General features: G+C 42.6%; 1 protein-coding gene across 1 annotated transcript; it reads right to left on the bottom strand.

The window, feature by feature from the left end:
* Nucleotides 1-3,150: 3,150 nt before the first annotated feature.
* On the bottom strand, nt 3,151-15,807 carry wnt5b (wingless-type MMTV integration site family, member 5b). Its single transcript, XM_069670769.1, has 6 exons — nt 15,623-15,807; nt 14,676-14,763; nt 14,342-14,501; nt 10,937-11,229; nt 4,966-5,124; nt 3,151-4,869 (listed from the first exon to the last, which is right to left on the bottom strand). Exons 1-6 carry the CDS (start codon nt 15,805-15,807, stop codon nt 4,570-4,572), a joined length of 1,185 nt encoding a protein of 394 aa, XP_069526870.1. The 3' UTR covers nt 3,151-4,569.
* Between the last annotated feature and the right edge of the window lie 364 nt (nt 15,808-16,171).

Here is a 16,171-nt window from a genome sequence, read left to right as displayed (position 1 = left end):
AAACAAATAAAGCTACAGATTTTTACACTAACACAGACCTTTTATGGAGATGCTCGGAATAACTGATCTTGGCTTCATTTTTATTTGCAGACATTTCTCTCTTTCAGTGTTGTTATTTTATCCAGAATGCCCTCCAGCCTTGGCGGTTTTCCCCCAACGGACACAAGAGAAGCAGCAACCAGAGCGTCCAACTCCTCCTCCCCTGCTTCAGCACATACAGAGAACAGGTTGCAGAGGAATTATCTCCACTCTCAGCGCCAGAAACATCACAGAAATAGGAAAAAATGTTCAGATAAATTGCACTCCAACAGCAAAAAGAGGAATTCATGCCTTTAAGCATGTTCTGCTTTATAATTAGACAGCTGCAAAAAGTTCCCTGAAGTGAGAACCAGCGGCTCAGATTGAGGATGAAGCTGGGTGTCATTAATGCCATCTTTAAACACTGTACTCATGTTCCAGGCAGGTTTGCATGCAGAAGCATGTTCAGAGACACTTTTTTTGGCCTTTTAAAGAAGCCCAGCGGCTTCACGTGCTGCGTCTCCAGGAGGAGCAGAGTCAAAGCTGCAGAGAGGAAGATAAGAACGAAAGTACAGGAGAGCTCCACATCAGCAAACACCTGAGGGGACAGAAGTCAAACGAAACAAAATGAGAAACTCTGAATTTGTCTTTTTAAGTGTCCCCTCAGGGAGGAGAAAGGGGGAGAAATGTAGAGTTAAATAAATAAGACTTTTTCTAGAAGTAATGGTGAAACTTTGTTCCTGAGAGTGATGCAAAATTTACAAGACTCGAGGCACAAAAGCTGCAGACAGAGTGATGCTAAAGTCAGCAAAACTCTGGCTATAAAAGAACCCCATTTACACTCTTCTTTCTGCGGGGACCGTCAAAATAAAAGCGCGTGAAAATAGACATAAAATAGGATAAGAAAACACTTCTTATAAAAGCAAGAAAAAGCCCTAAAAAGAAGCACTTTTTTTGTTTCTGGTGATCAAATTAGCTGCAGCAGATGGCTGTCATGTGACAAGGATTAGAGGTGTAACCACCAGCTACACTTTCACTTCTCTAATCCTCAAGGAAAACACACACACACACACACACACACACACACATATAAGTCAACAATATAGTATAATGCATTGTCTTTGTCGGAATCATTCGCAGCAGCAGATTTGTCTGTAATGAGAAAGAACATTAAACACACACAGAATCAGGTGAACAGGATTACACACACACACACACACACCCACTCACACACAGGGCTGTAGGTGGGTCACGCTGCTCTGGTCAGTGGTCTAATTGAATTAGCTGTGAGGAGCTAACAGTAATGGGATTGTGAGGGAGGTCACCGGACAGACAGGCGTAGCTACAACAACGGTCCGTGTGGCATTTAAGTGCTAAAAGTTGTTACGGGATGTTCGAGCGTTTTACAGAGCTGGAGTTAAACCGTTAAGGATGAGGAGAGAGAGTCCAGAGTCTGTGATGGAGCAGCATGGAGCTGATGAGGGGGAAAGCTGTTTGTTGGGATCTGATGGGATCAAAGGTCATGACAGAGGTGTGAGAGAAAAAAGATCTGATATGGAGAACAACATCACTTGGATTTTTCACTCCGCTGTCTACATGAATCAAGCTGATCACTCAGCAGACTCTTATCTCACTGGTTGATGATCAATTAAAACACAGATAAATGTACATGATAAAAAAGAGCTGATCTGTGGTAACCTTTAGACACAGAGGGCAGGAGAATGTTCGGGTTGCTTGGCAACAAAAGTCCACTTTCAGTTAAGTTGTGGAGCTAGTTGAATTGGTGTTGGTATTTACTACTATTTGCTGATTGTATAACTGTTGTACAAAAGCTATACAGGCTCCTGACTACGACCCAGTCACAGTTGCCATATGATATTTAGTACATCACTCCCTCTTGTGCTTAATTTAAGAAGAAAAAAATTACAGTTTGATCATTTAATTGCCTTAGTAGTTACAGAACAATTCATTAATGTTGAAACATTAGGAGGATTTGAAAAATGACTCCAAAGACATGCTCGTTAGGTGAAGTGGTGACTCTAAGTTTCCCATTGGTGTGAATGTGAGCATCTGTCTCTCTGTGTCAGCCCTGTCATTGACTGGTTATCAGTCCAGGGTGTGACCCCGCCTCTCGCCCAATGCACAACACTTTTAATAACTTGAGTGAAAAGATTGAGCCTCACAGTATTTCAATATTAAGGAGCTGTGTCGTGTATTATGCCATTATGAAATCATGAGAGCCTTAAAGATATTATCTCGAAGCTTTTCATGTAAATAAATGTCTGTTAAGTCACAATCGATCGGCGAATGAGGTAACACAATGGTGATTGAGCCCACTGATGAAAGCCTTTGCATTCGCAGTATTATTATGGACTGAGTGTCTGTGGCGGCATTCACGGAAAGATCCCAAGCGGCGCCCAGTTAGTGACGCGTTTTCCATCAGCCAGCAGTGGCTGGTCTGCCAGAGAGGGTAGGCGGAGCTTAGCGGCTGCTTTTCCGTTCTCTGCAAGTGTTGCGAGTAAACAGTAATCACTATGGCTGAACAAACAAAGAAAAGATCGATGACTACAGATACAACTTCAAAAATAAGTGAAGATCCAAGGAAAAAGAAACAAATTGGACGCTCAGATGAAGGCAAACAGTCTAAAAAGGAAAGCGAGGAAAATTAAGACTGTGTCTGTGGACGTCTGGATATGTAGGAAGTGTGCTCCTGCGATTACCGTTTATCACCAGCAGGTGTCGCCAAAGAGAACAAAACTGAAATCTTCGAGATTATATCTTTAACTGACACATCATCAATTCCTTGAAAGTTTACTTTGTACAAAAATACTGTATCCTATATTGCAAAACAAATTAGCATTTAGCATGCTAACCAGTATGGACTAATTCATTATAATGGTTAATTTCACATTTTTTATTCTATTAACAATTTTAGCTTTGTTGTTGTGAATGTAACTTCTGCACTACTTCCCGACTTTGCAACTGCTACATCATTTTCCAAAAACACCCTCTCAAGGACAAAGACGTCTGTGTTGTCGTCAAGTTTTTGGGGACCAGAGTCAAAGTGTTGGCCAAAAAGAAGACTCAAAAACAGGACAGATCCTCGTTGTTGGAGACTAGTTTATCAAAAGAATACATGTATAAAACATAGAAAACAGGAAATGCAACAATCATAAAATATACCTTCTTTTTCTTTTTAAAGTAGCACATAATAAACTGCAGTCCTCTCTGTTTGTCCACACTGGCACATTCATGTTTCCACAGCATTGTTGTTTAATACATTTTACACTTACACTTCTCAACCCTCACAAATCCACCGTACAGCTGTGTTATAGTCAAATCGGTGTCGGAAGTCGACACCACTTTTTAGTTGTCTTAACAAGTTGCATAACACGAGGTGAAGAGGTCCGCTCTCAGTGTCTCTCAGTGCGGCTTCATTAAGGCAGATACGCCACATTAATCTCACTAATGGAGGCCTCGCTCACTTCACTGTCACATGAAGGTCGCAGAGTCGGGCCGCATGTGTGAGCAGCTTGTTTAAACGTCCGCCGTTGTCAAGATGGCCGGAATCTGCGAGCGTCATTAAGCGTAACAGACGCAGTTGTCATCTCCCAGGTGCTGTAAATCTGCTCTAACAGGAGGAGAGACAAATGGAGAGTGGTCCCTTTCAGACTCCGTGATTAAGTGTTTTTCGCTGCACTTTATTGCTTTTTTATACAGAAATCTACAGCTGCAATTTCCCCCGTGCTTGAGTTTCCCAATCAGCTGTGAAATCATCACAAAATCCTCCTCATTTTATTTTACAGTTTCCCTTTTCCCTCTTCTGGCCCCCCCCTGCTCGCTCTCATCCGCCCGTTTCAGTCCGCATTCTGGTGCTCTCTGTGCGCCGTTTCTGCACACGTCAGCACAAATCATGCATGCGAGGATTCCTCTTGCGGGGTCAAAAGGTCAAAAGTTCAGCACACAAATGGCTTCAAACTCCAACAGGGCTGCGATGATTAGTTGGGATTCCCCGACCACAGGAGCTTTATTGGTCCGAACCGTGCCTTAAGAGTGTCTATAAATAACAATCAGAGCTGTATGTTTATTTATTATTTATTTATATATTTATTTCATCTCTCATATTTTTGCTTTCACACTAGTTTTATGTGTCCCTTTTATTTTAAGGATCCAGTTGTTCCACTTTCTGGGTCCTTTTCTCCTTGATGTCCTCATTCATTAAGTTTGTCCTTCCATCTTTCCGTCCCTTCTTCTGTCAGGGTTTTGATCAGGAAATAAGTGATGAGTGCGGGAAAAAAGCATGGAAGAAACCACATTGTTCATCGCTTTCAGTCTTCCCATCCCTCTGCTTTTCTTCCCTATGAACTGTGCTTAAACAATTTGGCTTTTAATGTGAAAATCCAGGAGATTTAAAACAGGAAACCTGTCTGAAAATGGAGCTTATGTGTCTCATCCTGAACAAAACCCTGAAAATTCACCTTCCTGTCGTCTATCCTTCATGCTCCATCATCCATCACCTCCTTTTCCATCCGTCCGTCATTCGTCGGCGTGCTATTTGCACACAAACTGGTCCACCAGCGTCGTGCAGCGCTTGCACTTGACGTAGCAGCACCAGTGGAACTTGCAGTGGCAGCGCTCGTGCTTGTAGGTCTTGAACTGGTCGTATCCTCTGCCGCAGCACATGAGCTCGCAGCCGTCCATGCCCTCCGAGGTCTTGTTGCAGAGGCGGCCCTGCGTGCCCAGAGAGCCTGTGGTCTCGTTGCGGAGGCAGTAGTCCGGGCTGGTGTCGATGTAGACCAGGTCCTCTGGGGTCGGGGTGTTGAAGCGCTTGTCCAGCAGTTCCAGCTTGCCCTGGAAGAGAAGGACAGTTAGTGTGAGACTTAGGATTATTTTCAGGGTAGATGTGTCTAGTGTTTTGTTTATTAACCCTGAAATGAGTAATAATACCTTGCGTCCAATTCGCATGGCGGCTGCACTGTCGTACTTCTCCTTCAGGAACTCTCCAACTCGTCTAAAGTCAGCCAGCTGGAGCCAACAGGTCTTCAGACTGCAGGAACCGGAGACGCCATGACACTTACAGGCCACATTTGCAAGGTTATACACCGCCTGGGAGAGAGTAAAAGACAAAGATGTTAAATAGATGTTTCCTTAAACCTGATTTCATTGATGTCTTGACAATAGAGGGACAAAAAACTGGAAGATTTTAACCACTTAATACCCTCAGTCAGATTCATCTGACTTAGTGTTAGCTCAAAAAGTGAAATAAAAGGAAAAAATTGTTTTTATTTGTTTTTGTGTGTTGGATGCAAAAATAAATCCTCATTAAATTGTCTCTCAGGATGGATCTAACATCCAGCCCAGCTGCCAAACTCCCCAGTCTTAAACTTCTCTGCTCTGCTGTAGCTACTCTATTAATCCTCTGCTACCATCTAGTGGTGAACATGTGTAACTGCACCCTCACGTCAACTGTTCAACAGCAGGGAATGCAGAATGAGTATGAATCACAGTAAATACATATATATTGTTTTAGATATTGTTATAATTGTGTGTAGACCAGAAGTCTTTTTCACCTCTGTTTTATCATATAAAAAATATTATGCCTGAGAAGAATAAAACAATGAAAACAGCATGCAAAATGAGAGTGTCAGAATCAGAATCGATTTTATTGGCCAAGTATGTGGGCACATACAAGGACACTGACTCTCTAAACTCTCAACGTACAGACACACAAACTGACATACTTCACTTAAAACAATGACAGGTTAGACAAGGTAACACAGACACTTAGACACTAAAACTAAAACTACAGGCCTATGGATACAAATGTATATTACAAAGTATATATATATATACATTATTTAAAAAACATTACAACACTTAAAGACAGGAGACAATAGACAATAGTGCAGATAAAACCAACAGAGCTAGCAAACCAGATAGCTAGAGCAAGAGTGTTAGGCTACTGTATGAATGTAATGTAATTTTCGCTATTTTTCTAAATTAAAAATATCACATTTGATGAATAGACAAGTAGGTAATTCGGTTGCTTATATATATGTTTACTACTTACTCATATGGGGGGAGCTACATCATCATAATCAATAAATAAAAACAGCTAAAGCAGCTTGGCTAATAGCCTAGCTTAACAGAGTACAGCAGTAACTCACATCTTTTGACTGGTTGAATTCATGTGTTTTGGTTTAAAGAGGTTGCCTTAGAACACATAAAATAAAGACATAAAAACTGTCACAATCAAATTCTTTAAAGCTACTGCTGCCAAACTAAGAGAAAAAAATGGGCTGAGCGACAGACATCACATGTAGCTAACAATGTGCCAGCTAGCACTTATGCATGCACTGCTACACTTCCTGAGGGACTTTCCTCCAAAATTAGCTTCATACAGCAATAAATCTAGAAATATTCCTGTCTCCATTTGTCTGTCAACATTGTGTGCTTGTGTTGTAAAATGTGCGGTGAAGTAGACTAACAAAAGGGAAAACTGCAAAGCAAAGAAAAACAAAGAAAAGATTTTAGCTCAATATGACACAGTTGTCGATACTACTCCACCAAACTAAAACAAACAGCTGGCTGAGAATAGAAGGGCTACTACCAACCACAGGAAGCAGCTTTATTGTAAATCCAGTTTCCCACACAGTTCCTACATGGAAAGTGGTGAATTTAAAGAATATGTGTGAAGGTGACATATCATTGGTTTAGCTATAAAGTCAGTTAGCATTCACCGAAACTGTGTGGAACAGAGATTTCTGGCATTTGTTGCTTCTTTTTAAATGAAAATGAGCACCATATTTATTTCATTTAAATCAGAAGAACTTGTAAAATGTCTAAAAATATAAATATATAAAAAAAAAATCACCAAATGCTGCCATTATTTGCTAACCTAACACCCTGTATTAGCCAAACAAACTGCCTAATATCTGAGACATTGCATCTCCAAATAGTCTGTGTGTTAGCCAAATTGCCCCATTAGCTTTATGCATTTTCACTCTGCCTTTGCAATATGAGTTGAGTTGTCTTGCTAGGTACCAACGTTATAAACCGTTTCTTAACATGTGGGCATGTTTACGGGAAAAAACAGAACAGGAAGTTCAAAATGTATGGTCTTAGCAGTGGCTAACTTTAGGGGGAGCTCTTCACTCAGTCAGTGTCACTGTGCCATTCAATAAACAGGCCACAGAGCATAACACACACATGAATAACAACATGAATATTGTAATTAATCAGGCAGTGCGTCTGAGACATATTCCCTAACATCGACACACTGCTGAATCAATTAGCCAATTCCTGATTTCCAATTTCCCCTCGAACCCACCGCCCTGTCTCCTCTCGGCCTGATCTCAATTACCTTCTCACCTCTGTTAACCCCTGCTTCCCCAAACACACCCCCGACCCCCACCTCCCACCTCCTGCTCCCTACTCCTCTACTTTACTACCCAGCAGGCATAGCACTCGGCACCCTCCAATCCTGCGGCTCGACCCCCGTGACCCCCTCCGACAGACACAGAGAGCCGGGGACAATGACATTTTGTGAAGGTAGAAACCTTCTGACGAGGGTTTTTGTTGTTCTGTTCTTTATAATCTCTCAAATTTGACAAAAGTTAACCTTAAAAATTTAAATAAAAAGGGCAAATTCTTCTATTCCCTTTGTATCGCTCTATTGTTTAAAGTAGAAGACAAGTTAATTGGAGGTTACAGACTAGTTTAATTCGACAACACCAGGAGGAAACCCTTATATTTTATGACTCCTTGTGGTTTTATGAGCTTTTATGTTTACTCAGATCCCCCGCGGTGGGGTTTATTAGAGGTTCAGAAACACGGTAATAAGAAAATTAGGGACACAACTCTTTTTTATCTACGGCCCCAAACTGTGTCTCTTATTTGGAAGGATGTTAGGGAGGTGAAATCAGCGGGAAAGCTTTAACAGGTCTTTTATTTTGAAATCTTATTCTTTGTCCAAATGTGGTCTTTTATTTTATTACTTATTCATGTCGTGTATTTTTTTATTTTTACCGTTACTACATCGCTTTTTTATTTGAGCTACATCCTCTAAAAGCTGCAACATAAAAGCTCATTGTTATCATTATAATTAATATTACAAGCTGTCCATCACCTCATGCTGTCCAATCAAAGCCACACAGTTTGTGTCTGTGTGTGTCCAGCATCATACTGAGCTATCTGGTGGGTCTGTGGTGACAACAGGCACACACACACACACACACACACACACACACACACACACACACACACATGGTCAGTCATCCGTGGTGGAGACACGGTCTCTATGTCAGGCACAATAGCTTCTGCTCAGACAGGGTTAGGGGTTAGGAGCCGTGTGTGTGTGTGTGTGTGTGTGTGTGTGTGGAGAATTAGTAGTAGAAAGAGGTAGAAACTGAGAATATAGCCCACCCTTTGTTCGGAGTAAAGATGGGGGCACATTTTCCTGCCTGTTCTTCAGGTTGTTACCATTAAAAATATTGTTATGACGTTAAATCTATTGTTTCGAGGTTATATTAGAGCTTCAGTTTGCTGACTGCAGATCATGCAGCTGTAGAGATACTGAGTGTCTTGCATTTTGCTGGAAATTTCAAGGATTCAAAACTGTGTAAATTGGGTAAAAATAGCAGTTTCCTGATTCATACTCATATGTATATATTTGCAATTTAATCCACCTGATTGGAATTTTCTGTCTACCCTGTACTCCTCCGTTGCGCCTCCTTAGGTCTCTTCCCTTTTTCCGTTAAAAGGTCTTTTAGAAGATATCTGAACTGTCGGCCCTCTGAGGGAGATTTCTGATTTAGTTCTATTCAGCTAAAAACGACACTGCAGGCGACTGCTTGCGGTGTCTCGGCTTATTGATCGGAAAGCTGGCAGGAAACATGCGGAGAAGAGAAAGGGGGATGAAGCAAAGGGCCGAGGGCAGGAGTCGAACCTGTGGCCACTGTGCCCGCTCTACCCACTGAGCTGAACCAGCGCCACTGTACATCACATTTCTGTGTGCATACGTAAGCCTAATTTTAATAGCCTTACTATGAGACAAAACTAGTATGTTTTTTCTGCATTATTCTGTGCTTTTTATGTGTAATTGATCAGGACACATTTGGTATCTTTGGAAACCCTGTGCTGTCAATCAGAACTGGAAGTATGTGTGTGTTTGCACATTACTTAAGTACCAAATGTACAAAGTTTGAGACGTTGGATCACACACATTAATAGTTTGTCTATCATTATAAATTCCTGTATTTTGCCGGCTATTGTTGCAAGAAGAAAAACAACAGGTTCATGGATGAATGTGAAAGTTCACCTCCGTGTTCAGAGCTGAGGTGGTCTCTAAACTCTGAATGCGCATCTAGTTGTTTTGGTCTCTGTGTGACGAGTCCTGCCTCATTTGATTTGTGTGAGGCGGAGACAGTGGGCCGAGTTGGCTGTGTACTTGTGTGTGTGTGTGTGTGTGTGCAGGTCTTTCAGAGTCGCAGGAGTGTGACGGAAGTCCATCCCTCACCCTGCGTCTCTGTCTCCAGACGCTTGTACACACAGACGGCCGCGTTATCCGCCTCGCACACAAATCAAATGAAGCTGAGCACACACACAGAAACACACACACACACACACAGCGAGCGGCACGCCCCTGTCACCTCCACAAAAGCCCCGCGGTTTGCCTTGTTCGACCAAGCGAGACAAATCCCGCTTAGGACAAACCGGCGTGTCCGCGGAAAAGAAAGCGAGAAGACGGGATAAAGAGGAAGAGAGAAACTGTCTTCCTCTCGCTCGCTCTCCTCCTTTTCATCGCTCTCTTCTCCTCTCTTCCGTTTGGATGGACAGGCGACAAAGAAAAGCGCGGATCAAACAGGAGAGAGGTGGAAAAGTCATTCAAAAGAGTGTGTGTGTTACAGAACCCCCGCATGTGTGTGTGTGTGTGTTAATACAAGGCCGTAGATCTGCCTCTCTCATACACTCTCCTACAGCCCCAATGGGACCCTCAGCAGAAACACAACCTCTCCAGACCCTGACCTTTGACCCCTGATACACATGCACAGAACCAGGCTCACTGTCTCTCACACAAATCAAACACGCACACACACACACACACACACACACACGCACACACACACACACAGCGTCTCTGTCTCGCAAACAGCTTGAACAAAGCTCTTCTAACTGAAGATAAACACATTCTCCTAATCCAGTGTGTACCAGCTCGGCAAATGGACCTTTTACGAGCAAGGTGTGTGTGTGCGTGTGTGTCCATGTGTGTATATGTGGGTATGTGTGTGTTGGTTTGCGTACAGCCCAGTTGAAGGTTTCTTTTTAGTGCATTTCCTTTCATTATTTTCCAAAATAAAAGCCTCTCCAAACAAGTTTAGCTCCAACTTTGAGGTTTTAAACTCCTTATTTGTTGCTGTATGGCAAGCAGAGAGGGCCAAAAACCTAAAAAACACAAGCTTTCTTCATCCTTTCATCTATCATTAACCTATCCATCTTTCCATCCGTTATCCAAGTTTTACGTCTGAAGTCTGCATTTTTACGCTGTGTGTATGACCTTATGTGTGTTTACTTGTGTGTGTGTGTGTGTGTGTGTGTGTGTGTGTGTGTGTGTGTGTAAATTACAACACTGGAATGTGCACTGACCTGGCGACCTAGCCAGACTCCAAGGGCGTTAGCAGTTATGCCATTTGGACCCTCCCAATAAATAACTTACGCACACACACTCACAAATACTGCCAGGTCAGGCAATTGGGGGCCACCTCCACTCACACACACACACTCTTTACGCACATACAGACTTATTGTGAGGTTAAGAAGTTTGGAAACACACACTTTTTTCTTTTAAAGTTTTGCAAATCTTTGACAAAAAGTATCAACATTACTACAAAATAAAAGCAAACGTGTATTGTCTCCATACCTGTCTCCCTGCTTCGTTGTTCTGCAGGTTCATCAGAGTTCGAGCGTGCTCAGCAGAGCCTCGTGGGTAATTCTTCTCCCTCTCCCTGGCGTCCACGAACTCCCGGGCGAATCGGTAGCCGTAGTGCACGTTGTCGCCGCAGCCTCCCCACAGCCAATCGCGCGGCAGGTCGCGGGGCCGGGCGGACCGGCTGCAGCCGCAGGTGGAGAGCTCGCCCTCGCGGCACGCGCGGCTGATTGCGTTGACCACGCCGGCCGCGCTGATGGAGTACGTGAAGGCTGTTTCCCTGGAGCCTGGAGGAGGAAGGATGGATTTTTTATATCAGGTAACTTTTAAACAAACATATCCAGAGATACTTATACATCTACTACTACATACGCTACATTTAGTCACTGTGTTTCGTATTTAGGGCTGCAATAAATGTGCATTCAATGACAGGAAACATGGCTAACTGCTCAGGTTAACACACACCCCCATCACACTAACACACACAGCAAACAGCCCCACACCCACTTGACCTAACAATGGACAATAGATGTGATTTGAGGCTCTAACTCGGTACCTGGTTAAACTCAACAACTTTAAATACCAGCTCAGTCATCCATACTACACGTGCAGCATTTAATGAGCTAAACATATCAGTTTTCCCTTTTACTTAGCCTCAGGCTGTACCAGTCGTGGTTTCTGACCAGTCAACCATAATGGTAATGTTTCTGAGTAAAAGTACACATTTTAAGGAAGAGGTAAAGCATGTGTGTTTGGGTGAACCGGCCCTTTAAACACACCATATGTAGCCTGGTAGTGGAGGAGGAAACCCTAACTCTTCTTCACCGCACTCAACAAAAAGCCCATTAATGTTTTTTATCACCATCTAACAGCATTTTCTTTTTACTGTTGAATACACACCACAAGCTGCCGTTCTATTCTCCGCATTAATACACAAACCGCTCAGAGGAACAGGGGGACAAAGACGGCGGACGGCCCGACAGGTAGGAGGTTAAGTGCTGTGAAACCGAACATTTACATGTGAACAGCTTGTGGTATTTCTTGTTGCAACTGCATTTACAAAGACACAACCTCACTCATCTTAGTCTTTATAGGGTGAAACACATCCCTTTAGATGTTCTTATTCTAGATGGATGCTTTGCACTCAGGGATGAGTTTAGGGACCTGATAAAAAGTGGTATTTTTGGGTTTAACTATAATATTCTTGTCTTCTTCTGCAGAATTTGCTGATTTTAAATACTGACTTTATAAATACAGTCCACATTCCCATATGTTTGTCATTTTAATGCTTTAATAATCATGGAATCACACATATTTACCAGCTTTGGCACACCTACACCATTGAGTGATATTTTGATCATACTAAGTATTTCTTTTTCACCTATTGAGCCATTAGATCATTAAACTCAAGTTTAAACATGCATTTTAAAAACATCTGGCCAGGGACAACATATGAAAATGAGTATTATCGGCTAATTGTGGTCTATTTGCAGTTTTCTGTTCATAATATTCAAAATAACTAAACTAATATGATTCTATTTGTAAAAACAACTTGTTCTTTGTAATTATATAATGTAAAAAAAATCATACTTGGGCTCTACACTTCTACTATATTCGGCCTGACACTTTAATACCTTAAGTACTTGGCGGTGTTATTTGCAGCCTACAGTATCGCCTCATATGATATTATAATTGACCGTAGTCCGGAATAAACACCGCGCAGCCAGACAGGCAGGTATGCATGCAGAGCTGAGGCGTGTGAGCTCCTCATTCAGGTTTTAGGAGCAGCGTCCCGTCACTCAGGATGCTCGTTCACATTATGCAGCAGCAGGATAAAAAGACAGAGAAGAGGCCGAGTGCTTTATGAGACTGCGGAGCCCAGACTTCAAATAGTGGGTCCGGATCTGCCGGCTCCGTGTCAGCTCATCAGCGCATTTCAAAAGAGGAGCCGCAGAACAATGGAGCCACTAACACCTCGGTATAAACCTGGAGATAGACCGACTGTCAATAGAGAGACAGGCAGCCAGAGAGGAGCTGCAAACACCTCGTCTGACTGCCCGCAGCGGATTTGACACTTACTTGTTGATGAGAGCTTTCCCACATCGCCTGCTGGGAATTAGACGTACATGAAAATGATCCCGGATTTGAGCTACAAGTATATATTTATTAAACACTACCGAATATAGATTATTTTTACCCTATATTTTGTAGTTTTTATGCGTCTAGGTAACTTCAAGCCTTCAGGTGTTCGACATATTCCTGTCTCACTGCGCCTGCGCAAAGTGGGAACGCCGCGTCAGCTATCTTAATCTTTCGAGCAATTAGCATTTACAATCTCAGGCCGTCTCTCAAAGAAACCGTCTTTTATCAGCAAAATTTAGATCAAAGTCAATACCCGAAATGTTCGGAATATAAATATAAAAGGGCCAATAAAAAAGTATTAATGTCATCTCATGGGTTTTACGATAAATACCTAAATGAACTGTAATCCTATTTATGTTTTGAACTACACCACATAGGCTTCTTGGAAAAATAACAAATGCAGCATTCACCAACAACACGTTTATATTGGACTTTTGGAGCACATATAGAACCTGGATATTGTAAATAAAGGTTACTTGGATAACAAAATGAATTCAGTTGTGTGCAAAATAAAACACTATGGTTCTTGCGTGGCCTATTATATAGTTATTATGATGTGAGAGATTAAAAAACACCATGTATTCCTTAATAACTCACTGTATCACTGACATGTAATATACTACAAGTCTCTCCTGGAGTATTATATTATAGGGAATATTATGTGTTTCATTTACATTGGTGAGCACAGTATTTACCCTATGGCTGTTACACAGCCTATCCAAAACACAGTCTGTTTTCCGCCCTGACCCTGAGGCTGTACGACCTGTCTACTCATTGAACCAGTCATGTCTCTTCTAACCCACCGTTCAACTCATATTCCTGTCCAAACAATGATATGCGGCACACTGTATTGTTTTTCCAGCCAGATATATGACTGTCTGACCTCAAATGACCCCTTCTGCTGGTCAAACATTCATTGGATCTGCACGGCCTGCCCAAACTCTGGCTCTGTTAATAATCATAACAGTCAAAGTAAAAACAAGCCGTTACAATACAGCTGTCAGCACTGACTATGTTTCTGATTTGATAAAGCGCTACCTTTAACATTAACTTCAGGGCTTTTCATGCTTAAAGGAATCACCACAGAAACAAAGTGTTGTGCTGACATAAAAGATGTGCAAAAATGCATAACATTGCAACAACAAAAAAAGGTGAAAAAGGCCACCATCAAGACTTAAAACAATGTCACTCAAATTAATTGACAGGTCTTTTAAGATGTCACATGCTCCTGATTTCTTATCTAAAAAGCCAACTCACCGATCTGCATGACCCGTCCGAACACAGACGTGTTATCCACAGTGCTGCAGTTCCACCTCCTCTGTCTGAACTGGTACTGGCACTCCTTGATGCCGGTCTTCGCTCCGTCTCCGATGTGGATCATGTGGTCCTGGTACAGCTGGCACAGCTTCCTCTGGCCCTGCGGAGATTAGCAAAGATGAGCACGTTATTAGTTTGATGCTTTAGCTGTCCCTCTGGGGAACTTCTGCTTTTTAGAAAATGTATTTCCTCAGAGTCAGGGGTGCAGAAGTGGTTTTGCTTATGCTGGTGTTGTAAATGCAAAATAGAAATATTAGACAGAAAGGAAGGTTACCTGTGAGAGACCAGACAGCTGGCTGCAGAGAGGCTGAGCTCCGATGATGTACATCTCTGGACGCTGGATCGGGGTCAGCGCTAGTGACCTGAGAGACAGACGCCATATTAAGTCTAAATTTAAAACCAATAAACTCTATCTATCTGTACAGCTCAAAGAGAGATGGCACAGACGGGGTTTCGCTCTTGATCTATGACTCTCTCTGAGAGGAGGCCGGAGGACAAAGTTCAGACACAAGTTTATTAGTACAACTGACCTATAAAGGCAGATAAATAGACTCTTCTGGTGTCCATCACTGCAAGCACACTCCTTATGTTTCCTCTCCTGTCATTTATTTAGCTTTTCAAACAAGAAAATTATCATACATTATGGATGAATTGCTTTAAAAGCCTGACAAATACAATGTTTTTATCCTTTAATTGCCTTGCAAAGGGTCTCTTAAAGAAGGGAAATCAGATGGTTCCTATCTAAAGAGCAACAAGGAGATCTGTTCAGTGATACTACATTTTTCAAACATTTAGCACAACCTGCACACACCCACACTTTACAGCACTGTTGCATCTTGTAAGTCAAGAACAAGTTTGGCTAATTGAAGGGTCCTATAGGCTCAGCAGCAGGCAGCCATGCAGCGCCATTTGGGGCTCAGCCAGGGTAAATATTGTGACAGAGCCCTCACATTTGTTCCACACTGTTTGGGCTGCAACACAGACTGGAACATCACCCCCAAAACACACACAGAAGCAACACAGAGCCTATAGTCGGCATGCCAGGAAAAAGCAGGTATTGATCCCTCAGATGGAATAATTTAAGGGCTTTAGCATGAAACTCTTATTCTGAAAATCTGTCAACACTTTCTCTCCCTGTGCTGCCATTAAATCAAGTTCATCCACAATCTATCCGAGACCATATCTCCCAAGAAAATCAACTGTGATCAGTCAGTTACTCACCACCATGAGTTGGCATCCACCAGCAGCAGTTGGGAGCTGCAGAGAAGGAAGGCGGCTGCTAGCAGCAGATGTCTCGCCGCGCCGGTTCTCCTTCTCCGGACAGGCCTGGTGTCCATGTTCCGCCGCGTTACCGCCGCACAGCCGGAGTGAAAAGAGGTGGGGAAAGTGCTCAGCTGTGGAGACATGGGGCAGACAATCAGGCTGCGTCCAGCTCGGTTCGGCTGCTGGGTCCTTGGGTTTGGACACCCTGTAGAGCGAGTGGGTTCGAGTCCAACTCACGTGCGTTTAAGCCCCAAAATTCAATCTGTTTTCTTGTAGTCCACTTGTCGTTCTACCTATCCTCTCCAGTCTACAGTTTTAAAACTACAAAAACAAAAGTGCCACAAAAGCCACCAAAAAAAGTTTCACTGCGGATATGAGGACTGAGATTACAGCAGCATTTCCCCCAAAAGCTCAGAGGATGCCTAAATAAAATGTGAATCCAGTTCACTGGTTAAAACTCCGTGCGTAAAATGGTTTGGTTTTGCGCAAAAAAAGCGCAGGGCTATT

Source organism: Semicossyphus pulcher, unplaced genomic scaffold (genome assembly GCF_022749685.1).
Source record: "Semicossyphus pulcher isolate SPU_LCO1_2020_fin unplaced genomic scaffold, fSemPul1.0.p SCAF_20, whole genome shotgun sequence".
Lineage (NCBI taxonomy): Eukaryota > Metazoa > Chordata > Actinopteri > Labriformes > Labridae > Semicossyphus > Semicossyphus pulcher.
The sequence above is the reverse complement of the archived record's forward strand: the minus strand, read 5'-3'. Positions and strand labels throughout refer to the sequence as shown.

What these genes read in the sequence shown, in the direction of transcription:
- wnt5b (XM_069670769.1), bottom strand. Translation starts at nt 15,807, where the DNA reads ATGTCTCCACAGCTGAGCACTTTCCCCACCTCTTTTCACTCCGGCTGT. An exon ending in GTGGATGCCAACTCATGGTG is followed by an intron (nt 14,764 to 15,622) that starts GTGAGTAACTGA and finishes TCTGTCTCTCAG; the next exon opens with GTCACTAGCGCTGACCCCGA. An exon ending in CGGACGGGTCATGCAGATCG is followed by an intron (nt 11,230 to 14,341) that starts GTGAGTTGGCTT and finishes TTCCTCCTCCAG; the next exon opens with GCTCCAGGGAAACAGCCTTC.